Below are 25,978 nucleotides of genomic sequence, written 5' to 3'. Positions count from 1 at the left end.
TGCGCCATCAGGGAAGCCTCCCATCATTTCTTTTTAAAAAACACTATGGGGAATTCCCTGGCGGTAGGGTAGTTAAGGACTCAGTGCTCTCACTGCCTGGGGCCCGAGTTCGATCCCTGGTTGGGGAACTAAGATCCCGCAAGCCTCGCAGCACAGCCAAAAATAAATAAGTAAATAAACAAATAAATAAAATTTAAAAATAACAAAAAATAAAAACCACTATGTCTATTGTAAATAAGCGTGCAACACTTAGAAGGCAAACAAGCGCGAGAAAGGCAAACTCTTACATTTGTCCCAGTGAACGACCTATTTCCAGCGGAACCATCAGCATATGTTAAGTGGAGGGTGAGTTTCAACACTTCCATTAAAACGTCAATTATTCACCAGTACTCAACCACATAGTGTTCATTCACGTAAAACGACAGGGACTCTTCAATACTTCACAAAGAAACAAAGGCATGCTGAATTACTAAATATTTTACCTTTCTACGATGCTTCCTTAAATCACTAGGCTGACAGATGGCATGCAAAGAAATGAAGAGAAACCAGATTTACTGCACACTTTGAAGTTAAAAATTCAAGGATCAGTACAGGCAAATACATTAAAAAGAAAATGACAGAACACATGTAAGTGAGATAAGATTTAGAGAAAATGTAACTGGAAATAGAACATTTTTTTGACCACAAAAGTTAAATATAATAAGCTATTCAAGATTTCCTAGTGAAACAGTATAAATTTTCCTCAGGAAGATACAATTCTATTACAACATACTCCATTTCTTATAATATGGCATTCTGTATAACAAAGGGCCTTAACAGTTGTCTATTCTAAGCCAAACTTCTCTATAACTTAGTTTTTCTTAATAAGAAACATGTTATACTTTAAAATAGCAATCTAACTGATGAGGAAGTAATTGCAATACCTATTTTAACACTGAACAAATCTAACCACCTATTGGACATTAACGTAAAATCTTTACCTAGAATTTGATTTAAAACTTCTCAAAATAAATTTATTGATTAAAGCAGGTACCCTGTGAAAATATGTAAGAATAAAAGCTAGCATAATAGCAGACAGTCTTTACATTTTATGATTCATAGAAGATAATTTAATTAAAAATAGTCTAGTAAAGACACTAACTGTGCATGTTTAATAGGCTGATGAGATTTACCGTCTTAAGTAATACAAGCACTGAAACCAGAAAGTATGTTGTGTCAGAGTCCATGAATTCTACACTTAGCGGGTCATTTCTTTATATAAGCAGCATCTCACTTATGAATTACACGTATGCTATACAGTGTGAGCAAAAACACTCTGGTCCATCTACATCATGCCTGTAGCCATACCTATTATGCAGTGATACACTACATAAAACTTACCGCTATGGGGGAAAAACACTGTTTAATGAGAAACGAAGAAACCCCACTAATGAGCCACAAGCATAGACACACGCTGTGGAGCACAGCACTGCTGTGGAAGGGACTGATAACCGAGTGGGGAGGACTGGGAGCGGAGCTGGATGGTAAACTACAGACCCGGCGGTGGGGAGGCTGGGGTCTGGATTAACTGATAAAACAAAGGATGGTACAGGGAATCAACACCGATGACAGAAGCAGACACACCGTCAGCCAGGACAGAGAACCACATAACAACAAAGAAAAAAATACACAGAACTGTTTTTACAAATTCTCTGAAAGATACTAAGCATGAAACCACAAATGAAATCGTCAAAGAGTTTTAATTATCAGCTAATTAGCTAATGATGTAAATTACAGAAGCAGTATATGCCCAAATACCACGACATGGACTAGTCACCACTTCACGTGTCACTGAAATGATTCACAGTTCATTTACTTATACGCTAACAACGCAGCTAAAATGAAAATGGGTGGTAACAGAAAAAAGTTATAATACAAGTGCAGTTAAAAAGCAGAATATTGTAAATCCGACTTCACGTGGTGAACAGCAATGCACTCAGAAGACCTAAATCCACAGAAAGCTATAACGTGTGCTCCAGAGCTGCACGCTGTCACCACGTGCTCATCGCGTTTCCAGATGAGGAAGAGTGAGGACGCCCGTTTGCTTCCCTGGGAGCCGCGGGGCACCAGCTTTTTTTTCTTTTTTTTGCGGTACGCGGGCCTCTCACTGCTTTGGCCTCTCCTGTTGTGGAGCACAGGCTCCGGACGCGCAGGCTCAGCGGCCATGGCTCAGGGGCCCAGCCGCTCCGCGGCATGTGGGATCATCCCGGACCGGGGCCCGAACCTGTGTCCCCTGCATCGGCAGGCAGACTCTCAACCACTGCGCCACCAGGGAAGCCCAGGGGCACCGGCTTTTAACCTGGTTTCACATGCAGAGCCGGCGTGAGTGCGTGGCCAGCTGCCTCAGCAAGAGGACCACTTTAGCTTTTTCGGTTTTGTTGTGACTGCATGCCCTGCCCCCTCCAGTGAGACATCCCTAGTGTAAAGGAAGACAGCATCGACTCTCTGTACAGTGTTCGAGATGCCATTAGGGCTGCCTATGTTTACTCTTGCTAAGCTGTCTATTCCTGAAAAACAAAAACTTTTCTGTAGCTGCTGCGCCTTGCAGAGGCCATGCCCAATGTTACACAAAGGAGAACTTTGGATGAGTTCATGATGACATGCTAAGCTGGTGGTCCAAACATCAAAATTAATTTGTCATTAATTGGGGGGACTGATTAAATACTAGCTTTAAAAATCTTGAACCCCTGAACATAGCAAATGCACCTGACTTTCTTCTAGGTTAACAAAGAAAGCAAGCAAGCAAACCAGGTGTGCTGGGGGAGGGTGCAGCAGGGAGAAGGCAGACACTTACCAGAGTCATGACGCCTAGTCTGTCCACTTCCCTTGCCGGGCTGTGCGGGGCCCTTCGAGGGGTGGGCCGCCCGCTGCTGGGAGGGGAAGAGCTGGCCCGAGAGGAAGCAGGGTACGGGGGGATGGAGCTCACTGATCTAAAACGACCAAGGCTGTCTAAGCTCCCACTGCCCACCCTGCTCTCAATCTCCTCCGCCCGCTGCTCCGTGTTCTCCTTTTCTTCTTGTATCAACCTGAAACAGAATAAAACCGTCACCTGCCTTTGTCAGAAAACAGAGGAACGTGTCTGGATAACAAATCTGGGTCTGTGTTCTGTGTTATTTACGATTGACGACTTAGCACTGAGTTGCTTCCGATCATTCACGTTTGATTTTCCTTATTTACACTAAATTCTGATGGGGGCTGGGTGGCAACGCTCACTGCATAATGAGACATTTAAAATTTACAGCTTTTTTACAATATTTAAAATTTACAACCTTCCCTGTTATTACAGCAAAGCAGCACACCTGTCTATCAATTTTTTCAACTGGAAATAGGGAACTCTGATATAATCAAAAAGCAATTCACAAAGCAATGTGGAGTTTCTAAACACAAGTCTCTAGACCTGATGAAAATGCTGAGTTGATTTTTTTTTAAGGTTGAATTTGAACAAAAGTATTATTTCATAAAGTTCTCTACCAGCCTCATGTGAGTTTCTTTTTTTGTTTGTTTTTTGGGGTTTTTGTTGTTGTTGTTCCCCAACCAGGGATTGAACCCATGCCCCCTACAGTGGAAGGGCAGAGTCTTAACCACTGTACCACCAGGGAAGTCTCTCATGTGAGTTTCTGGATTCATGTCGACCACAGCTGCATTACTCTGGAATTCAAGGTTAATGTTCCTCTCCCCGAATGTGTACTGGATGGTTAAATAGCAGTCTAAATATCTGACTATGCAAATACAATTATTTTGATATTAAAATACCGGATCCTTGTCGTAACCTTTCCAATTTAAGTTCTGTTTATATATACTGAAAGTATTTTCTCATTTTTGATAAAAAGTCGATGGGCAGAATTTACCAGTTACATCAGGTCAACCTGTTGCATAAGGAAAAAATCATTTTTACCTGGCTACAAAAATAAAAGTATATTATCGTTTCACAGTTCCCGCAGGGATGGGGAAAGACAGTCTTTCAGAGCCCGTCTGGGTTCAAACATGGCTCACGAAGCAGTCAGTCTATGAAGTCAAAAGTGCAGGCAGCACAACCTACTTTTGCCGTTTATTCTGCGGCCTCTCCTCTCTGGCCCCCGTTCTCTGCAGGTGGGAACGGGCACCTCTGCCTGTGTTAATGTGACAAGAGCAAGCTGAGCAGCAACTCTGACCGAGTCCGCCACAGGGTCACCGGCCTGGGGCTGCTCTGCATGTGGACTTGGGACAGGAGGTGTGGCCATGGCAGATCTGACACCGGGCAGGCCTCAGGGTACCCGATCACACTGCCGCCCCCAGACCTAAGGCCTCCTGATCACTACAAGGCGTCCTCTGGATTCTATTCCCTGTTTTGCAAAGTAACTATTATAATTGCTACAACAGTTTCTAAAGAAAACATCTTAAATGTACTGATGAGACTAGAAAATACTCAAGCACACATCCTCTGACCCCTGTCTTACAAGAACCGATTTTCACATTATGTTAATTTAAAAGCAAATCGCAAGTCCCAGTGGGAGCCTGCCAACCCGAAAACCCCAGCTTTTCTGTTCCCGGTGGCTTTGGGACACACCACAGAATACGCGAGGCTCCAAGGGACCCACAAGAGGGCGACCTCTCCGTGCTGGAGGACGCACGGGCTGCAGGGGGGCATCAGCTCAGAGCTGGGGGGGACACAGCCGGCTGGCAGAGGCCGAATAAGGGTGTGCCCTCACTTTCTGCGGCATGCCCACCAGCCCTGCCCCGGGAAAGGAATCCGGGGAGCCGACTCCGCCCCGACTCCCTGGCGCCATGTCTCCGCCCTGCACCCCGGACGGGCATGGCCTCGGCTCTCTGCACCCCGCCATCTCTCTCCAGGTGTGTCGGCAGCTTCCGGGGGCAGGGGCTGAACGCCTCACGCCTCTCCCCCTTCCACGACATCTCACACAGTGTGCTGACCCCACAACTGTGGAGACAACGCCCTGCTTAACTGAGCTTTATAAGCAAGGGCAATCTCAGGACTTAAAATTCTTAAAACAGAACCGACGTACGTTTCCTTATTTATGGAACACTTAGGCTTTTCTAAGTAGCGACCACCCCTCGGAGACACCGTGTTTCCGGGAAGCCAGGCACGGGCACACGCACCGGATCTCTTTGTTGATGGCGTCCAGCTGCTCCTGAAGCATCATGGCCAGGGTCTGGGCATCGGCCTGCCCGCTGGGCGACAGCAGAGTGGCCGAGCTGAAAAGCGTGTCCCCGTCGCCGGCGCCGTCAGGCACGTCCGCGCCGCTCTCGAACGCCTGCGCCACGTGAGCCAGCACGCTGGCCTGCCGCGCGCGCTCCCAGTCCTGCTCGTCCAGCGTCTGCACCTGCGCAAGAAAGGCCGCGGTTCAGCAGCGACAGTCAGGGCAACTGCAGGCTACCAGCAACTTGAAACAACTTTACACAGAGACCCAGAAGACCTTGGAAAAATGGGTCACGCTTAGAAGCCACTGACATCTGTGAAGTGAGCAGTACTTAGGAAATGGGCAGGAGGAGAATCTATTTCTCAGACAGCCTGGCCACGTTCACTTCCTAGCCTGGACGGGAGGCAATTCTACGACGTTATTCGCAAGGCTGAGGCAACCGCGTCAGAAACAAAAACCGAAAATTAAAAAAATTAATTCCGTGCCACCATCAGCCAGGCTGAAGGGAAGTAAACAAAAATCCCTCAGATCCAAAGCTGCCGGGTTCACCTCGGCTGCCATAGCTTTCACCAGCGCCACCACGTAACAGGGCTCTCAGAGGTCCCTTAGTCTCGTCTCCCAACACGCGCAGACAAGAGCAGCAGCAGAAGGGAGATGGGAAAGCCTGCCCCCGACAGCCCTCGGGGCGAGGGAGCTGCAGAGCAGCGGGGCTTTTCTAGGGAACTGCAACTCGCGTTGCAAGGACACCTCCGTGCTGAGCCCGGACGCCCTCTGCGCTGTCATCAGAACATGCACAGAAGCAGCGTGCTCGCTGGGGCCCTGCGCTGCCTCTCCTCTGGGGCCATCCCACACCCCTTCCCTCCCCAAACCTCCTCCCACTCCCCATCCCCACCTCCACGCTCAGCCCAGGGTCCTGCCTTCCGTTTGCCAGACAGGACCTCAGAGTAACCACGGGGCAGCCTCTAGACGCAGGCTCCCCAGCCCCCTGCCCCTGGGGCCTGTGCCCACGCAATCCGTCTTCCGACCCTCCCCAGGGCCGGGCCACCCCCTTCAGCTGGTCCAGGATCACCTGCCATCACTCCTCCTTCCCTGTGGCTAATCCACGTCCTAGGGGCTCATTCCCAACAGCCTCAGGATGTCCACTCCCTCCTCTCTCCTTAAAAGCACACAGCAGGAACCACAGAACTCTCCCTCCAGGGCTCCTTCCAGCAACCACTGCGTTTCCCTGAAAGCGCCCAAGGGCAGCCTCTACGCCGCCCCTTTCCTCCTCCGTCTGTCTCCCACTCTCTGCAAGCAGGTGTGGCTCCAGGGGGCTCCGTGGAGCCCGCACGCCTAGGTCCCCTCCCCCACACCGCCCAGCAGAGCGCTGGAGCCTCTGACTCAGCAGCCCCACCCTCCCGGGCTACTCCTCACCCCCCCGCCGCCCTTTCTCAGCCTCCCGACCTCTGAATCCGGGGTGCCCCACGGCTCCATCCGTGGACCTCATCTCTCTCTCCACAGGCACCCACCGGGTGACCCTATCTGGCTCATGCCTTTAAATACCACCTGTATGCCCATGACCCCAAGTCTACCTCGAGTTGAGAGCTCTCCCGGGTACTGGAACACCCAGCTGCCGACCTGTCCACCTGAACGGGACCGAGGCCCAGATCCCAGCCTCCCCCGACCCGGCTATCTCCCTCACAGCAGGAAACAGACCCCAGCCTTGAGCTGCTCCCGGACCGCGACCGCCCCCGCGCCCGTAGCCTACGTCCAGTGCACCGGCCCGTCTGGCTGGCACGACCATTACCTCCGAATGGCTACTTCCCCTCCCTTCCTCAGGTCTTTGCTCGAACGCCACCCTCCTGGAGACCCTCGCTGGCCACCCTGTTTAAAAATTATTATTCCCCTCCTTGTTTGGCAACTCGGGTACCCTTGGTTTCCTTTCCCTGCTTATTACCATCTGGCTGTGGTGACTGAAAAATACGTCCATGAATTCTTTAATCCTCCTCCCTTCAAGAGGCAGAGGGCAATTCCTCCCTGACCCCCGTGAGTGAGGGCAGGACTTCGCAGCTCACTCTAACGATCAGAACGCAGTGGAAGCAAAGGTGTGCAGCTTCCGGGACTGCGGCATGAAAGGGCTCTCCCCCGCTCTCTCTCGGAGGGAGTTCTGAGGAAAGCCAGCCCCATGAAGAGGTCCACACGGCAAGGACCGGGGCCCTCTCGCCAACAGCCAGGTGAGGGAGTCTGAAAGCGTGCCACCCAGCCCCGGGGGAGCCTTCCGGTGGCAGTGACCTCAGGAGGCCCTGAGCAGGGCCCAGCCCACTAAGATGCTCCCACGTGCACACGAACTGTGGACTATTAAATGTTCACTGTGAAGCCACTGAGCTTTGCAGTGACTGGCTATGCAGCAGTAGATAAAGAATACACACAGCATGTTTTATTTTACTTTCCATTCACTGCTGCCTCTCTCTTCTCACTAGGGAGTGCGTGTTGGAGTGTGCGTGCGTGCAGGTATTTTGTCTGGTTTTTTTTTTTTTTTTTTGCGGTATGCGGGCCTCTCACTGTTGTGGCCTCTCCCGTTGCAGAGCACAGGCTCCGGACCCGCAGGCTCAGCGGCTATGGCTCACGGGCCCAGCCACTCCGCAACATGTGGGATCTTCCCGGACCGGGGCACAAACCCATGTCCCCTGCATCGGCAGGCGGACTCTCAACCACTGCGCCACCAGGGAAGCCCATTTTGTCTGTTTTTAATTCTCTGCTGGAGCCCTAGGTCTGAGGATGCCTGGCCCAAACTAGCTGCTCACTGAATATGGGAGCTCAAAATACAGAGACATATATAAAAATATATGCCGTGGGGCTTCCCTGGTGGCGCAGTGGTTGAGAGTCTGCCTGCTGATGCAGGGGATGGGGGTTCGTGCCCCGGTCCGGGAGGATCCCACGTGCCGAGGAGCGGCTGGGCCCGTGAGCCATGGCCGCTGAGCCATGGCCGCTGAGCTTGCGCGTCCGGAGCTTGTGCTCCGCAACGGGAGGGGCCGCAACAGTGAGAGGCCCGCGTACCGCAAAAAAAAAAAAAAAAAAAAAAAAAATATATATATATATGCCGTGAAATGCACAAAAATATGAAGGCAGTTGAACTTCCAAATGAGAATTCTCACTACAAGATGATGAATGTGTGTATTCATTCACTCTTAAGGACGACCTCAAACCTGTGCTAATCAGCACTGTGCTGTGCCTTACAGTAGGTCACATGTTACCAAAATTTGTTCTTAAAAAAAAAAAAAGCTTGCCTTAAAAGTAAACTCTTAGTCAGAAAAAGGAGAACGGGGGTAGGGGAAGAGAGGAAGCGACCCATCAAGCTTTGTTTCAGGACAGTCTCCGAACCGCAGGGTGAGGAGGCCAGTATCTCACAGAGCGCTGGTCCCCGGGACAGGGGGCGGGGCGGGGCGGGGCGGGGCGGGGCGGGGCGGGGGGGGGCTTGCCTTGGAAGGCTCGTCGCGCAGCGCTGCCAGCCGGCCTTTCTGCGGGCGTCGCAACACCGCGCTGCTGCTGAAGGAGTCCGAGGGCCCGTCTGCCACGGGGAACCTGAAATCTGGGACGCTGCCCAAGTGGGGTCGGCTGAAACACGGGGGAAGAAAAAGGTCATTATTAGGAGGAAAGTGACCTCACTTTGTTGGCCAAGCCGGAACCTGTCAACTTGGAAACTGAGTGATGTCACAGGAGAAGGTCGCCCAGGAGGGCACCGCTCGCCCGCTCCAACAGCACCCCGCCGCCTGCCCCACCACATCCGGGAAAGCCAGCGCGGACACGAGGACATGCCAGTGACAGGGACGGCACCCAGCTGTCTGCGGCGCCCAGGGGTCGGTGGTCCACCTGGGAACCCGCCCTCAGGTCAGGGCGCTGGGCCCGGCACCTGCCCGGCTTTTTCCTTGACATCCACACCTCCCCTCTGGCCTTCAGCTGTTCTCTCCTTTCCTGTCTGGGCCAAGATGCCCGGTGTGAAGCCCATCAATCATAAACGTTCCTCCACCTGGAACACCGTCTACACCGCTCACAGCGCCTCAGACAAACCCGCAGCAGAAACCCCTCTGAACCACACCGCTCACAGCGCCTCAGACAAACCCGCAGCAGAAACCCCTCTGAACCACGGCTTAGAGCTTAGATGGACTGCTGTTTCCGAATCAAAAGCAGAGTCCTGGGTGTAATTACATTAACGATCAAGACGCTAGGCTGAAGAAGTCCCAGAACAGGTGGCTGGGGCCCTGAGCATGACGACAGAAACTGGGCGTGGGTGTCAGGAGACACCCCGGTCAGCGGAGGCGCGGCCCAGCCTTGACCATGGGCCCACCTGCACTGCGGGCCCAGCCCAGGAGCTGCTCGGCCCTTGTCTCTGGGAAGAAGGGTGGCACCTTCATTCGCAGGAGCCCTGAAATCCGGGAAACAGACCCCACTCCCCTGAGGAGAGTAAAGCTCTCCTCACACCCTCTGCAGAGCGGGCCAGGACCACGTGCTAGCTCAGCCTCCTCTGGTTCACCCACTGCTCGACGTTTTTAAAAGAAATGTCTTCCTAACAAACACATGAAAGAATGCTCAACATCATTAATCATTAGAGAAATGCAAGTCAAAACTACAATGAGATATCATCTCACACCAGTCAGAATGGCCATCATCAAAAAATCTAGAAACAATAAATGCTGGAGAGGGTGTGGAGAAAAGGGAACCCTCTTGCACTGCTGGTGGGAATGTGAATTGGTACAGCCACTATGGAGCACAGTATGGAGGTTCCTTAAAAAACTACAAATAGAACTACCATACGGCCCAGCAATCCCACTACTGGGCATATACCCTAAGAAAACCATAATTCAAAAAGAGTCATGTACCAAAATGTTCATTGCAGCTCTATTTACAATAGCCAGGAGATGGAAACAACCTAAGTGTCCATCATCGGATGAATGGATAAAGAAGATGTGGCACATATATACAATGGAACATTACTCAGCCATAAAAAGAAATGAAATTGAGCTATTTGTAATGAGGTGGATAGACCTAGAGTCTGTCATACAGAGTGAAGTCAGAAAGAGAAAGACAAATACCATATGCTAACACATGTATATGGAATTTAAGGGAAAAAAATGTCATGAAGAACCTAGGGGTAAGACAGGAATAAAGACACAGACCTACTGGAGAACGGACTTGAGGATGTGGGGAGGGGGAAGGGTGAGCTGTGACAAAGCGAGAGAGCGGCATGGACATATATACACTACCAAACGTAAGGTAGATAGCTAGTGGGAAGCAGCCACATAGCACAGGGAGATCAGTTCAGTGCTTTCTGACCACCTAGAGGGGTGGGATAGGGAGGGTGGGAGGGAGGGAGACGCAAGAGGGAGGAGATATGGGAACATATGTATATGTATAACTGATTCACTTTGTTATAAAGCAGAAACTAACACACCATTGTAAAGCAATTATACTCCAATAAAGATGTAAAAAAAAAAAAAAAAGAAATGTTTTCAAGTGTTGCATAGGATTTATCCCTTGTTTGCAGGAGATCAAAGTCTGGAATCTCCCTTGAACCGCAACCGTCTCCCCTTCCCCTCTGGCCTCATGCCTAAGGAAACTGCTCCTTCTTTCTCAGCATGACCTCTACCCAACTGCTTGGGGGCCACAGCACACTTCAAAATCGGGTGAAAGCTACGACACAAAATCCCGCACGTGCTTTTGGTGGCTGGCGGATCCTCTGAAGTCCACAAACGCCCCCGGGTTCTGTCGCCCCGCAGCAGTCATTTCCCAGTCTCCTTACGGAGCCCAGCCACCATCTTTGTCCCCCACTTGTCAACAGAAGCTGGCTTTCCTCCCAGAAGATCTCAGAGACAAGGTGACTGATTTCACTGTGAAGTCCTGCCAAACAAGCCGAGCCTGCCCTGCCCACGAGCCATCTTTTCAGTCCCCCCTCCGCACCCCGAGGCCCCCCTCCCCACCTGCTGTGATCCGTCTTTTCCCATTTCTACAGCTCCCAACCACCTCTCTGCTAAGCCACTTGACATTACACCTCGAGAACTGCCTCCTTGAAACGTCCCCTCCCGCAGTACCCAGCCCCTCCAGCCCACTGTCTTCAGAGCACAGATTTCGCCTACAGCCCCCACCGTGCCATCAGAGCACGGAGGCCCCCCTCCGCCCCCCTGCGCCATCAGAGCAGAGCCCCCCCGCCCCCCTGAGCCATCAGAGCACAGAGCCCCCCCCACCCTCTGCGCCATCAGAGCACAGAGCCCCCCTCCTGCCCCCCTGCACCATCAGAGCACAGAGCCCCCCCACTCCACCCCCCTGCGCCATCAGAGCACAGAGCCCCCCTCCCGCCCCCTGCGCCGTCAGAGCACAGAGCCCCCTCCCGACGCCCCCCTGCGCCATCAGAGCACAGAGCCCCCCTCCCGCCCCCCTGCACCATCAGAGCACAGAGCCCCCCCACTCCACCCCCCTGCGCCATCAGAGCACAGAGTCCCCCTCCCGCCCCCCTGCGCCGTCAGAGCACAGAGCCCCCCCATTCCAGCCCCCTGCGCCATCAGAGCAGAGCCCCCCTCCCGCCCCCCTGCACCATCAGAGCACAGAGCCTCTCCCCCCGCCGCCCCCCTGCGCCGTCAGAGCACAGAGCCCCCTCCTGCCACCCCCCAGCGCCATCAGAGCACAGAGCCCCCCTCCCGCCCCCCTGCACCATCAGAGCACAGAGCCTCTCCCCCCACCGCCCCCCTGCGCCATCAGAGCACCGAGCCTCTCCCCCCACCACCCCCCTGCGCCGTCAGAGCACAGAGCCCCCTCCCGCCGCCCCCCTGCGTCATCAGAGCACGGAGCCCCCCTCCCGCCCCCCTGCGCCATCAGAGCAAGAGCTGCTTCCTCGTCCTTGACTTTCACTGTCACACATGGCTCTGGTGACCATGCCCAAGGCTTTTCCACTGAAAACCCCCGCAACTGTGCCAGCCCTTCGCTTCTGGCACTCGCGCCCCCTTCATCACTCAAACTCCCAAAAGAGTAACAGGCTGTGTCCACCTCCTCCTCCAGGTACCCGCACCGTCCTCACACGCACCTCATCTACCCCGTGAGCAGGGCTCTGCCTCCACCTCTGACCTCACCCTAGAGGACCTTAGCCAGCAAGTCCAGCGATGCCGCTGTCCCGATCTCCCTCCACCCCCCCACCCCCCACCGTCCGTAAGCTCACACACTCTCCTTGAAATTCTACCCCCCGGTGGTTCTGGAGACAGGGAAAGTTTCTGGCTCTGTCTCTATCTTCCTTGATTTCTCTTTTTTTCTAGGAGGTTCTGCAAGGACCCTAGACCCTGACGGTCCCCTACGTTTGCAAATGCTGCAATATCTGTATAGGCTCCGAACTGTCTCCTAAATCACGATTCAAGCAGGAGTCTCTTTCCTACAGATGGATGAATGTCACCAGTTAAGCTCTTCAATAACTTTTGCTAAAGTTTAACTCTCACTTGATGATCATTTTCCACAAAGAAAGCAAAGAAAAATTTAAATAGCTTAAAAAGAATTATCGCCCCTATAATGACAAGTAAGAAAAAAATCAGGATGCTGAGTCATTTGCTCAACTCACTCACAAGCCAGGTGGTTCCTCCCACGGCAGCCAACGCCAAGTCATGTCTCAATACATTTTAAAATGACTGCAAGTCACTAACCTGCGATTCTTAAGAAACATCAGTGTCACAGTCTGTCAGGTCCCTCAAATGAATACACCCAAATATTAACGAGCCACCACCCTCCTTCCAAACCGCCTCCTGTGGTTTTGAGTCTTGTCAGTAATGTGACTGCCACTCTCCTAGGTACCGAGTTCTAACCTTAGGAATGATATTCTACTCTTTCTTCCCTCTAGCCTGCCACTAAGCTACAGGCTCCTGGAGGCGCGACCACGAGCTATACCCACCCAGTCATACTGTCCACGCAGCCATGACACGCCCTTGTATACACACGACAGTGCTGAGCAGAGCTGTGACCTGGGGAACGTCCTACCTGTGGTGTAGGGGAGCCCCTCTCAGCCCCGTCTGGTCCAGTTCAGCTCTCAAGGCTTCCAGGGTTAGTACGAGCTGATCCTACAAAACAGCAAATGGCATAACACGTGTTGCTTCCAGGATATAAAATGACTTGCATCAAAATGTGCTCAAATGCTGAACAAAACCGTAACACGTTACATTAGCAGTTATAAAATCCAAACATTTTAATTCTGAGAAAACGTTCTCCAAGAGTCCTATAGCAAACATAAACGCTCAGACCAGTATTAACTTTATAAGCTGTAGTGAACAAAAAGTTACATCTTGGTTGTAGAAAAGCTCTCAGAAGAGAAACGCCAAGCCATTAACAATAATGAATTCTGAGACAAGCTGTACTTGGGGCAGGGCTGGGGGACACACACGCAGGATTCACTCTCCATCGCACTCGCTCCTCTGCATTGCTTCTAGCTGTCTACACCAAGCACACATCCACTCATGTGCCAGCCCTACTCCCAACGCCACTTCCTCACAGGGCAAAGCGACAAGGCAGACTGCCAGAGTTTCTGAGTCAACGGACAGCCTTCCTGCTCTGCGCTGTGGGCCACAGCTGCCACTCACCTCATGTGGCTACTGAGCGCCTGGGACGGGCCACCCCAAAGCGCCAAGTGCTGTGACCAGAAACCACACCGCAGGTTTCAAAGACTCAGGTGGAGAGAAGAACGTAAAGCAGCTCATTCGTTTTTAGAGCAATTATACGATAAGATAACATTCTGATTACATAGGGTAGAACACAATACAATTAACTTCACCTGTTTCTTTCTACTGTTTTAAATGTGGCTACTAGGAAATGTTAGATTACACATGTGGCTCTTATTATCTTTCTGATGGACGGCACTGTTCCAGATGAAAGGCTCCTGCTTTGTTTCAGCTTTCAGATGAACCCAGAAAGGACTCAGAATTCTGAAGCACACACACCTGCTGGACTCTAAATCCATGTAAAACGCAAACGCCTTCAACACACAAATCCCGGAGTGCTATATATGTTATAGCAGTGGACTAGCCATAAAGAAAATGTAACTCAACTTCTGCTAAACAGCCGTAATAATTATAGTAACAATGAACCCAGCTCAATTCAGCTCTTAACAGCTTTCTAAACAATCTAGAGATTGAAGCACCTTATCATGTTGCATTTCTTCTAATTGCTTTTTTGCATTTTCAACTTCTCGTAGGAGGGAATTCTGAAAAAGATATAAATAGCCTTTTAGTGTTAATTCTTAAAAATGTTCCACGTACTATAGGACGGCTACAGTTCTGTCTGAAACAGTGAAGCACCGCGGGAAGGAATGGGCCACGTGAACATACTAATGGGCAGATCACACTCCCAGGGTGAACTGCCAGCCACGAGGCCAGATGACACCTTTTAATCATAACCTGTACATATAAAATTTCCTTCTTCACCGACTGATTTTCTAGATGTAAGGAGGTCAAGTTCATGGGGTAAGTTAAACTGGTTTATACCGGCTTTCAGCTTTTGCAGTTCAGTGGTCACTCGGGAAACCGGCACAAGTTTCACATGCAAAATTCAAATCTGAGACAAAAATAGTCCTACCTTAAGGCCGGCCCGCAGATCAGGGAGGAAGTGAGGTAACTGCCCTATGTGGTCTCTAGTAATGCATTTCATCGTGGGTTTTGTGTAAAATGAAACGTGCCACATAATTAGTGGTAACCACTGGTCTCTCCCAAACAAGCATCAGCCCAGGTGCCAATCTCAGGGAAGATTCTTGGGCCTCATCTCTAGGGCACTGGTGCAGTCGGGACAGGTTTTTTATCAAACCCGAACCAAAGTGTCGCCCATCAGAGCTTCTCTGACATAGATTCTCGGCTACTCCTTTACTCTGGTTACAGCTACAGTAGTTCCATGATGAGCAGCAAGAGTCCAGGCTTAGACATTTTCCAAACCAAATGAAAAGAGAGAAGGCTGGAGTTGGAATATGAGAACGCGTGTTTTTAGATGGTTAAATCTTTTATATTACATCACACACAAGAGACAGAAATAAACCTCTAATGCAAGAGCAATGAAGGGGGTGAGGGTGGACCTAGAAAATTCCGGCGCAGGGGCTGATAAACTCGGCCCGCCAGTGGCACACAACCACGTCCGTGCCTTCACGGATTGCCTGTGGCTGCTTTCATGCTACTTAACTGATCAGCATGAACTTCTCCTACTCAATTACTCACGACTGGTAAACGCCTAGGATATTTACTACGTGGCTGGCCCGCTATGGAAACAGTTCTCTAACTCTTGTTCTGGAGAGTAAGAATGACAGGCAATTTCCCACACGCACAGCCTGGGCGAGGACGTAGCCCCTGGCGCCCCTTTTGCAAAGGGGCCTTCGGGGACGGTGTGCGAGCGCACCTTGTCTTCCAGAGCTGCCATTCTCTCTTTAAGATGAAGCTGAAGCCGCTCGTTGGATTCTGAAAGCAGCTTGTCAACAGTGTCTGATAAACGTTTATTGTGTTCTTCGTTCATTTTTTCTCTCTGCCTTGCCTAAAATAGGAAAAACAAAAACTTACAAACTTCAAGAACAAGTATGGTCATTATTTTAAAAGCGCCAAGGAGCGATGACGTGACTGGCCTATGCCCTGGCTCCCCAGGCTGCCCCTCCCACTGCCATCTCCGGTGGACTCTGCACCGTCACCGGAACCGACTGGATCACCAGAGCTGACTGCAGGTGCAGAGAAAGGTCCCTCCCACTGCTTCTGTTCCACAAAGCACCCAGGGGGCCTCATTAGTGTCACCAACCATTAACTGTCTGATGGACTCAAGGAGCAGATTTACACGCAGAAAACAAGCACATTTTAAAGGGGATCAGCTTACACACACACTGGAGGGGGAACTTCCCAGCATGTAAACAGAAGCTTGAATCTGGATTAAGGGGGTAAAATGAATTCAACTTATAAAGCAAAAGGTAAAAAATTTCATTTTGGGAAAAAAAACAGTGGAGACAGACTTTCACATGTTTTTCTTTATACTCTTAACATCACCTGAATTCTTTGTAATGATAATTTATACTAAAAAACTAGAAATAATTACCGCAAGTAATTTTTAAATGTAATAAAATTGGTAAGTCTGTGTTCTATAAAACTAGCATCAACTTCATGGTTTCAAAAGCTTATTTTCACCCCACACCCTGAATGAACACAGAAGAAAAGTGGAGGGGACAGAAAGTGCTGACAGGCAGCACACATCAGGGCAGGTCCCCTCGGCGGGTCTCCCTGTTCTCCTAGGTTGTTGGAAGCACTAAATACAAAGCGCTCAGAATCACGCCCAAAACACAGCGACCACCACCATCTAGAAGAGGCCCAGCTCACCGTACGATAAGGCTGTCAGCATCCAAATTAAAAAAAAAAAAAAATGTATTTATTTATTTTTGGCTGTGTTGGGTCTGTTGCTGCGCGCGGGCTTTCTCTAGTCGCGGTGAGCGGGGGCTACTCTCGGTTGCGGTGCGCGGGCTTCTCACTGCGGTGGCTCCTCTTGTTGCGGAGCGCGGGCTTCAGTAGTTGTGGCACGTGGGCTCAGTAGTTGTGGCTCGCGGGCTCTAGAGCGCAGGCTCAGTAGTTGTAGCGCAAGGGCTTAGCTGCTCTGCGGCATGTGGGATCTTCCCGGACCAGGGCTCGAACCCACGTCCCCTGCACTAGCAGGTGGGTTCTTAACCACTGTGCCACCAGGGAAGTCCCTCAAATATTTCTAAAGCAAAACCACTTAAAAGTTTGCTTTGAATTGCCTTAGTCATAAACTGCATCCCTATTGCAACGAGTTCTGGAAGTAATGAAGTGCACCCCTCAAGCGGTCAGAGTCCAATTCTCCGCCTAAGAGGGGAGGGCGCATGCCTGTGTCGGGGGCAGGGGCGTCTGGCATGCAGATCTCTTGATGGGAGGCAGACGCTTTCCTTCCTGGAAGCTCACATTTGATGCTCTGCAGTCCAGGCCCAGGAACGCCGCTTTCTGGTGGTGACAATACTGATGTGGCACGCCTGGACCTGGGGCCACCACTCGCTCTATTTCCTGGAGGTTCCATCTCACCGTGTGACCAAATCTTCCAGGAAAGCTCCCTCAGGACTCAGCTGATGTGAGCCTCCACCACCACGCTTTCCCGAGGCTCCTTTTTACCCCATCTCCGAGCACAGGAGTTTTCCTCCTGCTCAGGAACGGCCATCCCTACGTCTACCTTTGTGTCTGGAACAATACTTTGGGGTTCAGGACAGCAATCAGGCCCGTGACCGGAATCTGGGACTCCAGTGCCACACCCCAGGCAAGCAAACCCAACGCCTAGGACGCTGTGCCTTAAGTGGCATGGGCACCCCGGGCTGGCACCTCAGGCTTGTTTGAGGGAGGCCCGTAAGGTCCCACCTGTACCTGGAGCAGCTCCCGCAACAGGCTGGTCAGAGCGGCAGGCGGCCTCCTCCCCTCTACACACCGCCTGCGGGCAAGCACGTGGTGGGTGCGCCAATCAGCAGACAGCGCGCAGATGAGGCCGCACACTGAGTGCACACGGCGGTGGGGGGGGGGGGAGCAGCCCCAGGCCCCGGCCCGGCGCTCGGCCTCTCTGCCCGGACACGTACCCGCTGCAGCTCCTGGTGCTTCTCCTCCAACTGGGCCTCCATCTGGCGCAGCCTCTCCTCGATGTTGCCGTGTCTCTCCTCGGCCTGCCAGCAAAGGATGGTGTCAGTTCAGCTCACAGTTGCCCTTTCCTGACAACACGCGGGGTACGACTGCAGCAGCAACAAGCAGGACGTGCTGTGCGTGGACTACGCACCCCGTGCTCAGTGGAAGGCACGCGCTGACGCCTGCTCGCACGTCCTGCGTGGCCCCATGCGTGACCCCAGGAGGCAATTCACCCTCTCGGGCAGGTGACTGAGGCGTGACGGGCGCTGGCGATCGACTTGTGAGAGAAGCTGTGCTCCCCCACCCCAGGTCCCACACCCGGGGGCTGTGTTTCGCCCCAGCCTCAGACTGCTCTGGGTGAGTCAGCACGGGAAGCAGGAAGCGGCAAGCACAGTCAAGAGCGATGTACACGTTCTACCTTCCTAATCTGGGAGGTAAGTTCGAACAGTTTAGCTTCCTTAGTGGCCGAGTTTCCAGCAGACAAAAGGTCAGACTACAAGGCCAACCAGGGACAGGAGAGATGACAGGGGAGAAAAGAAACCGAGACTTTAAATGCAGATCATGAAGGAAAAGGAGCGCTTCTGTTACAGCTGTTAGCAATGAACTTGCTCTAAGGAAGGTCTGCGAGCACCTGACGCCATCTGCCCACCCCGGGTCTGTCCGGCCCCCTCAGCAGCTCACTAAGCTCCAGGCAGGCAACACAGAACTCCTGACGGATGCACCAGGGCCTCTGGGCCTGGCCAGCGCCTACTGGCAGTGCAGGACCATATGCCTGAAAGACTGGGCCGGTGGCCGGTTGTGCGCTTCCTCCCCGCCGTGTGGACGAGCCGCCCCCAGCGCCGCTGCGTCACCGGGACACCCCCTCTCACCTGCCGGCTCTCCAGGGACGGTGAGGCTGTGAGGGCAGGGACCGGGCCTGGCACATGCCCCACCATGATGTGTTGAACCAGTGAATGAATAAAGACTCAAAAACTTGTTTACTACGAAGTTACTTTGGCGGTCTTCGACAGAGAATGGGATTTTCCTACTTCTGAGAAAAACTACCCTGCTCTTCCCCAAAGCTTCTGCCCTAACCTTGGAGCTGCTGACTTGAGTAGCTCCAAGCAGCGGTGACTCTGAGCTGAAGCACCCTGGGGACACACAGAACACATCTGACAAAACTGGAGGAAAAAGAATGTGGGGATGACACGAAAGCAGGGATAATGTCTGACATTCAAACTTGCTCCAGTCTCAGACAGTACAGCACTGAAAACAAGTCTGAGCTGCTTGGTGGATTTAGGGGCGCTGACAAGACCACAACGATAAGGCACGTGAACAAATCACCCTCAACACCCAACTCCGGCGTCTGCCCCACAAGGAGACCCAGGGCAGCACCTTGGAGAGCGCGGCCACCCGCTGGGCCAGCTCCGCCTCCACCTCGGGGAGGGTCTCCGCTCTCCGCAGGGTCTGCTGCAGCTTCTGCTCCGCCAGCTCCAGGCGCTCTTGCAACTGGCGGTTTTTATCCTCAGTCTACAAAATGAGAGCAAAGCGTCAACACGGGCGAATGGTTCAGCCATTTCCGTTTTCAATCGTCTAATAAGTCCGTTCCGAGGGGGGCACAGCTGTTTTGCCAGCTGCCTCACAGTGAAGTTTTTCTTTCTGTGAAGAGCGCACACCCACTTTCTTGGGCTTGACTTCAACGTGCAAAACACCTCTTGCCAAAAGTATCTGCTCTTCCTAAATACCTCCAAAGAAGTCTTAAAACACACACACACACACACACACACACACACACACACACACACACACACACACACAAGTTCCTATACATGAAAGCAAACCCGTTTTCGGTAGGAGCTTATTTATTCTTATTGACAAGTTAAGGAAAGAAGGGTTCAGTACTAACCCTTCTTAAAACATCATCAGAATCATCATTTGAAGGGAACCTTACTGACAACAGGCTGCCACGGGCATGTAAGCCAAAATACAGCGTTCATCTCCTTTGAAATCCAGACCTGCTAAGAGTGGGCCTAAGGGAATACTGGTCAAGTTTTAGCTTTGTAAACGTAGGGTCATTCTTTTAGAAAATCCTCTTACTCTGAAAAATTTTCAATGTAGAAAATTTAGACAGATTTTTCTTTCTTTAGAAAAGGGAACATGTTAAATCATCTGTAAGCTCAGCTCCTGAGAGGCTAACGCTTGTTTCTGTGCAGCTCTCTTGTTTTCTGTGTGCACATATCTCTACGCACATATACAAACAACAGGTTATGCTTCAAAACCCTCAGAAAATAACAGCGCATGGTGCGTAGTATTTTCTGATCTGCCTGGTAAAGTCATTATTTTGAACATTTTAATGCTCTTAATTAGCATCCACACCGTAAGTTTTAATGGCTTTCTAGTATTTTATTTTTATTCTGGGGCCAATGATACACTTCATAACACACCAGACAAACTCACTTTGTTTTCCAGAAGCCAGGTTTGGTTTCCCTAGTTAACTCTTGGTTATCTGAGACCACACGGAAACAGGAGCAAGTGAGGCGAACCGAACCACAGGAGGCACAGACCTTACTACTCAGACTGCGTCTCTCAATCTGCCATTTACCACACTGACCCCAGTTACCAACAGGCAGCCAGCTGCCTTGAAGTTCTTTGCCACTCTCTGCTCTTTTGGTAAAAATGCTAACAGGCAACAAGAGTCAGGAGTGCAGCTCCACAAAATGGCTGAACCAAATCCTAAAAAATGAAAACCTGTAAATTGCAGTCACCCACAATTTTTTTTAAAATTTATTTTATTCTAGTACAGTTGATCTACGATGTACACCACACTTCTGAACATAATACTCTAAGATCATAAAAACTTTACCCTGGGACTTGATTTCCAACATGGAAGTCACAGGAAAAGGTCTTCCCCCGTTCATTAGTAAGTAATTAATAAAACCCAGACAAAATTCGATAAAAACCACTACCTGTCGATGCATAGACTCCTTATTTGCAATTTCATTTTCCAGTTTATCGTTGAGGTCGTGCACAGAGGTGGCTTCACGCTGTGCTGCGAGGTAGCGTTTCTCGAGAGTAGTGACTCTCTCTTCCATGTCTTCCTTCTGGGCCATGGCCTATGTCGGGCATTTCAGAGGGAGAGAAGGGAAGTAACCAATACGTAACAGACGGGTGTACTCAGAGAGAGAACAAACTGGGCTCAATCCTAAGTTTCAAATCAAATATAAAATTACTGTCCTCAAAATTAAATTGACAGACATGCCAGTTTTCTCTGATGTGAATGAAAACGCACCTACCTCAAAGATCATAAATATTCCCCAAGTAATTCGCACTCATCTGTCTTTTTATCTATTTTTTAAATATTTATTTATTTTGACTGCACTGGGTTTAAGTTGCGAAACGCAGGATCTTTGTTGCGGCATGTGAATTCTTAGTTGTGGCGTGCGGGAACTACTTCCCCGACCAGGGATCGAACCCTGGACCCCTGCGTTGGGAGCACGGAGTCCTACCCACTGGCCCACCAGGGAAATCCCAGCACTCATCTGTCTTAATGCTATGTCTGGCCACTCAGTTTACCAAGTTTATCCTTTTCTACATAATATTACCAAAAAAAAGAGAAAAAGTATAATAAAATATCCTGTTATTGCAGGAATTCCAGGAGGGGGAAGGTATCTGCCATGAAGACAGGACCTCTGTTTGCCTCACGATACAGGTGGAGATACAACAGTGAGATATGTGTCTCATTTTCTTGGGTAAAAGTTGGATGAAATCTCATCCAATTACCACAGAATTAAAGTAATAATATTAACAAATGGAAACAGAACTCAAAGTTTAATACAACTGGGGACTTCCCTGGTGGCCTGGTGGTTAGGAATATGCCTGCCAGTGCAGGGGACGTGGGTTTGATCCCTGGTCCGGGAAGATCCCACGTGCCGTGGAGCAACTAAACCCATGCGCCACAACTACCGAGCCTGCGCTCTAGAGCCTGCGAGCCACAACTACTGAGCCCGTGCTCCACAACTACGGAGCCTGCGCTCTAGAGCCTGTGAGCCACAGTGCCACAACTACTGAGCCCGCGCTCCACAACTATGGAGCCTGCGCTCTAGAGCCTGCGAACCACAACTACTGAGCCCGTGCGCCACAACTACTGAAGCCCGCGCGCCTAGAGCCATGCTCCGCAACAAGAGAAGCCACTGCAATGAGAAGCCCACGCATCGCAACAGGAGTAGCCCCCGCTCGCCGCAACTAGAGAAAGCTCGCGTGCAGCAACGAAGACCCAACGCAGCCAAAAATAAATAAAATTGAAAACAAACAAAAGAAGTTTCATACAACTGGAAGCAGCCTTCTAAAGCCTAATTCTTCTAAAGCAAAATTATATTACACAGTATCAAACGCTGAAACTAGGACCTGAACTTTCTGCTACTGCAATTCCCGTCCCCAGCTAAAAAGCCGCTTCAGGTCCCTCCCTGTTCACTAAGTAGCCAATATTAGCAAAGTCTTAATATTAAAAGTGGCAAGTCTTAAAATTTTCGTTTTCAAAATTCTCTGCATATTGAACTCTGCCACCTCACCTCCTCCTGTTGCCAAAGAATAATGTAGACAGGTTATACAGATACATGCAAAGATCTGTTTTGAATTCTTACATAAAATTACTCACACCAAGCTACTAAACAGAATGTACACCTGTTCTACATACACGTGAAAGGGGTTCTCTCTGCGGTGGTCTCACAAGGTGTGGGGGAGGGGGTAGGAGCTGTCTGTTTGCAAAGGAGAGGTTACGCTAACAGGAGGAGGTGCCAGGGAAGGCACCCAGCGCTCATTTGTTTTTAGTGACAGCGGGCGAGTTCCTCATAAATCATGCCACACGCAGAAACGCCTGCCAGAGATGCACACATTTCTACGTATTCTTACAGCATGAGCCTGATGACCCAAGTGTGAACAAGTGCCACTCTGTCTGACCACCACCATCAATATCGTACATTCCCCTCAAGGCGCGGAACATCGGAAAACTAGAAACACAGCCGACAGTGCCGCCCTGGCAGAGCCCACAGCCCATGCTCGCGTCTCTCCGAGAGAACTACCGCCGCAGAGGCCACCACGCTCGCTCGAAGTGTATCAAAAGGAAATCTGAGCATGATCAGGAATACATTCGACAGCCTAGGACTTATAGGAACGAGGAGTCCACACCCAGGGCAGTACAGCCACAGCAGCACAGCAGGAAGGGCCGGCTTTGTGTCCGCGCCGCTGCCAACGGACCGGCTGGACCAGGCCTCCCCTACCTTTAAAGACCTTGACACAGAAACGGGGAAGCCGCCAGTCAAAGTCTCAGGGCTCTGTTCTGTTTTGCTCTTACTCATACAGTCACCCCAAGGTTGAAGTAACCGGGAGAATAAGTGACAATCAAACCAAAACAGTCCACACGTTCAACCCCATGACAACACTGACATGGCGACTGTCACTCACTTCACGGACATCCCGTTGCAACTTTGTGTTCACTTCCTCAGATTTGATGAGGTCTTTCCTGGCCGTGTCCAGATCTTCCTCCAGCTCTGTCACGTGACTGGACAGGGCGGCCAGGCGCTCCTTCATCTGGCTCTGCTCCCTTGACTGCTTGTCTATGACTTCCTGGAGCTCAATCACTTTAGCCAGGTCTTCCTCGTGGCTTAGAGAACCATCAGAAGATCTCTAATGGGGGGAAAGAACCCTTAAACAGTCTTGTTTGCTGAGGGAGGAAATAAAGCACTTCTGGGAAGTCGGTAAGGTCAAAGCTGCCTTCTGCACGCTGTGGGTTCACACAACTTTCACGGCCGCTCGGGCCGAAGTGGTGCGTTGGCGACAGGTTCCCAACACGCGTGCACAGACTGGACGGGTGGGACGAGAACCACACAGAGGGGACCAGGGACTTGCCTTTCCGTTCGCGCTCGGCGTGTTCTCTTGCTCGTGGTTTATGTCAAGCACCCCGTCCGTTAGTGTCTTTTTCTGGTTATTCTGTTCTTTAAGAATCATTAGCTAAAAGCAAACAATTGAATGAGAGTAAAGAAATAAGTAAAGACAGCAAAACTCCATTTGGAAAAACACAACTGAAAAGAAAACACATGGTGATGTTATCCATCCTGAATATAAGCAGGTCATTAAAGTCAGAATTTACCTTCTACTGGAGACATGGGTACTTAAGAGATTCTGCAACTCCGAAATAAAAGTCTAGTTTACTAATCATTAAAATGACCCAGATGGGCTGGTCCTCAATCAGAAAGGTAAGTAACATCTGATATCGACTACTACCGTCTTCGTACTTTTTTAAAAGGAAGGGATTGAGAATTAGGAGCACCCAGCTGGGCTGTGGCGAGCCACCCCGCTCACCTCTTTGTGCGCGGCGCCTAATTCTTCTTCTAACAAAGTACACCTTTCAAGTGCTACTCGTAAGCGCTCTCTCACCTGAAAACAAAAGGGATTCAGTTAGAGTGTGTGTAGATGTGTTAATTCAATTCTTATCGCATAGCTATCCTAGTAGACTATTAGTGTAATATAACATAATAGAATACCTTTAATGTCTTTCGTCGATCTTAACGTCGAGAAAACCGGCTTGCCAACAGCTTTAAAATTTCACCCTAAATAAATTCTATTACCCAATTCCTAATAGCCACTTGATACACAGGATATAATAAATCTTGAGACATTTATGCCAACTAATACTTTTTAACCATGTAGAACTCTGGCTCCTTATAGAAAAACCGTGTTTACAAGAATTCAAGAAGCTCAAAAGTCAACTAAAGTTGCACAAACACCTGCGTTGTCCGCCAAATGACGCAGCACGTGTACAAACCCGGAACTGCCGTGTGGCGGCGGTACCTTCTCATCCAGGGCTTTGTGGTGCTCGAATAACGACTTCAGTGCTTTAAGCACTTCCACCTCGCTGGACACGCCTGCCGGGGACTGCGCCTGCCGCTTCACCACCGTCATCCTGAGGGACCGCTCGTGCCGCGAGACCAGGCACTCCAGATGTTCCAGCAGCAGCTGCAGGGCAAGGCCAAGGTGAGCACAGTTTACAGAGCGCTTTCAATCTCATATTTGAATCTGGGGCAATAACTCCTTTCAATCTCACACTAAAGCCAAAACCGTGTGAAGACAGGTCTGAATCCCTCTGGTTCTGTCTAAAGTCAGAGAGAACTTCCCTGGCGGTCCAGGGGTTAGGACTGTGTGCTTCCACTGCAGAGAGTGTGGGTTCGATCCCTGTTCAGGGAACTAACACCCGCCCCCGCTTGCCGTGCGGCGTGGCCAAAAAATAATAAATAAATAAAGTTAGAGAAATTCCCCCTCGAATGTATTAAAATTGCATTAACTCTCATCATAAATTTCAAGCAAGGTATGAGAACCCTGAACTGATCAACCTCAGTCCACTCAGTGGGAAAATGTCGAAAATGTGTTTAAAAACAGACAGAGTGGATCATCTTTTGAGTTTAAAGACAGCAACACGGAGCGCAGTCGTGACCCCGAGGCAAATGTTAACACAGAGAATCCCCTACTAACCCTGGTGTTGTTCCTTTCCGCTTTCAGCTCAGCGATTTCTTCTTCTCTTTCGAGGAGCTGTTCCCTGCATACATTTAGTTCTTTAGTAAGTGCTGCAAACTCCTAGAAAACAGTTAAATAAGTAAATAGATATAAATATAAATACAAAAGAGAGCGAGAGAGTGTCTCTAAAGACCAATTCCCGTCGAGCCTCTGCAGGCTTCACACAAAGACAACTCCCGCCCTGGGATAAGCGGGGCCTCTCTGACCCTCCAGAGAACGAGGGGTCCACCGAGCAGCCCAAGACCACACAGAACACCACAACTCCGACCAACCTTCACCCCTCCACCCCCGAGCCTGGCACGCACACGGCGGGGGAGGGGATCCAAGCCTGCCTTCTCAAGACCCAGGGGAGTCCGAGATACTTTCCTGAACGTAAATCCTAATGCCAAAGTGGATAAAGATTTCTTTAAATGACTCACAGGCGTGTGACCTAGAACCACTGGGGAGAGTAAAGGAAAAAGGTCTAGAAGGCAACAGGCTTTGGAGTGTCCCCCGGGAAAAGGCTAGTGGCGCCCCAAGGCCAGTCTGTTGGCCTGACCCCACTGAAGTCAGCCAGACAGTCAATAAACTGGTTAAAATGGTACATTTACGTTGTATATATTTCACCACAATTTACACAGGTGCGCGCGC

At 50.5% G+C, this 25,978-nt stretch overlaps 1 protein-coding gene across 1 annotated transcript in view; it reads right to left on the bottom strand.

The window, feature by feature from the left end:
• PPFIA1 (PTPRF interacting protein alpha 1) overlaps positions 1-25,978 on the bottom strand; it is an 86,460-nt gene that overhangs the window by 25,091 nt on the left and 35,391 nt on the right. The window contains exons 3-18 of the mRNA XM_082659450.1: positions 25,307-25,408; positions 24,629-24,793; positions 24,140-24,214; positions 23,687-23,788; positions 23,243-23,464; positions 20,749-20,895; positions 19,178-19,312; positions 18,222-18,296; positions 17,761-17,844; positions 15,555-15,686; positions 14,317-14,379; positions 13,164-13,243; positions 8,636-8,771; positions 5,137-5,360; positions 2,834-3,065; positions 483-512 (exon numbers count right to left, since the gene is read on the bottom strand). Of these exons, the coding sequence (XP_082515576.1) occupies positions 483-512; positions 2,834-3,065; positions 5,137-5,360; positions 8,636-8,771; positions 13,164-13,243; positions 14,317-14,379; positions 15,555-15,686; positions 17,761-17,844; positions 18,222-18,296; positions 19,178-19,312; positions 20,749-20,895; positions 23,243-23,464; positions 23,687-23,788; positions 24,140-24,214; positions 24,629-24,793; positions 25,307-25,408 (2,004 nt within the window). The remainder of the gene's footprint in view (positions 1-482; positions 513-2,833; positions 3,066-5,136; positions 5,361-8,635; positions 8,772-13,163; positions 13,244-14,316; positions 14,380-15,554; positions 15,687-17,760; positions 17,845-18,221; positions 18,297-19,177; positions 19,313-20,748; positions 20,896-23,242; positions 23,465-23,686; positions 23,789-24,139; positions 24,215-24,628; positions 24,794-25,306; positions 25,409-25,978) is intronic.

The sequence above is a fragment of the Grampus griseus genome (assembly GCF_964374135.1).
Source record: "Grampus griseus genome assembly, chromosome: 8".
In the NCBI taxonomy this organism is placed as follows: domain Eukaryota; kingdom Metazoa; phylum Chordata; class Mammalia; order Artiodactyla; family Delphinidae; genus Grampus; species Grampus griseus.
The sequence above is the reverse complement of the archived record's forward strand: the minus strand, read 5'-3'. Positions and strand labels throughout refer to the sequence as shown.